This window comes from Buceros rhinoceros, unplaced genomic scaffold (assembly GCF_000710305.1).
Source record: "Buceros rhinoceros silvestris isolate BGI_N320 unplaced genomic scaffold, ASM71030v1 scaffold29338, whole genome shotgun sequence".
In the NCBI taxonomy this organism is placed as follows: Eukaryota; Metazoa; Chordata; class Aves; order Bucerotiformes; family Bucerotidae; genus Buceros; species Buceros rhinoceros.
The window spans coordinates 2,080-2,663 of NW_010426819.1; the positions used below are offsets into that span (position 1 = coordinate 2,080).

Below are 584 nucleotides of genomic sequence, written 5' to 3' on the forward strand. Positions count from 1 at the left end.
GGGTGGCTGCCGACGGGGAGGACCTGGGTCCTGGCCCGGATGTCGAAGCCCGGCAGCCTCTCAAGGGCACCTCTCACCCCTCTCCCCCTCTCTGCCAGAACTACCAGCTTCATTCAGGAGAGGTTAACGGCGGACTGCCCTCCGTGTCTGGCTTCTCCTCTGCCTCCACGCCGTACGGAGTCTCCAGTCACACCCCCCCGATCAGCGGGACAGACAGCATGATGGGTACGTACGGCCTCCGGCTCGCAGTGGTCCCCAGCACAACCCACCTCGTTCCACTGCCATGCAGAGGCTTAACTGGAAAATCAGTCTCGTGCCCGAGGCTGTGATACCTGTGCCCGAGGTACCCAGGCACTTTTTATCCCTTGATGTGTCACCTGTGTGTGAGGTTAGCGCCTGAGGAAGAGGCACAGCGAGGTGGTTGTTGCTGGATGCCTGGGCAGGCTGTAGCAGGGAGACGGGGGCTGCCTTGGGGGTTTACACCTCTCCCGGGGCATCCAGGAGGAGACCAGGATCTGTGACATTATCTCCTGGAGGTGCCGTGGCTTAAATGAGTTGTGGGAAGGTTGGGGGGAGGGAGGTGT

At 61.6% G+C, this 584-nt stretch overlaps 1 protein-coding gene across 1 annotated transcript in view; it reads left to right on the forward strand.

The window, feature by feature from the left end:
* The window catches only part of TCF3 (transcription factor 3), a gene marked incomplete at its 5' end in the record, with an annotated part of 13,065 nt that overhangs the window by 892 nt on the left and 11,589 nt on the right, over nucleotides 1–584 (forward strand). Inside the window, one exon of the mRNA XM_010141665.1 lies at nucleotides 94–225. Within this exon, the coding sequence (XP_010139967.1) occupies nucleotides 94–225 (132 nt within the window). The remainder of the gene's footprint in view (nucleotides 1–93; nucleotides 226–584) is intronic.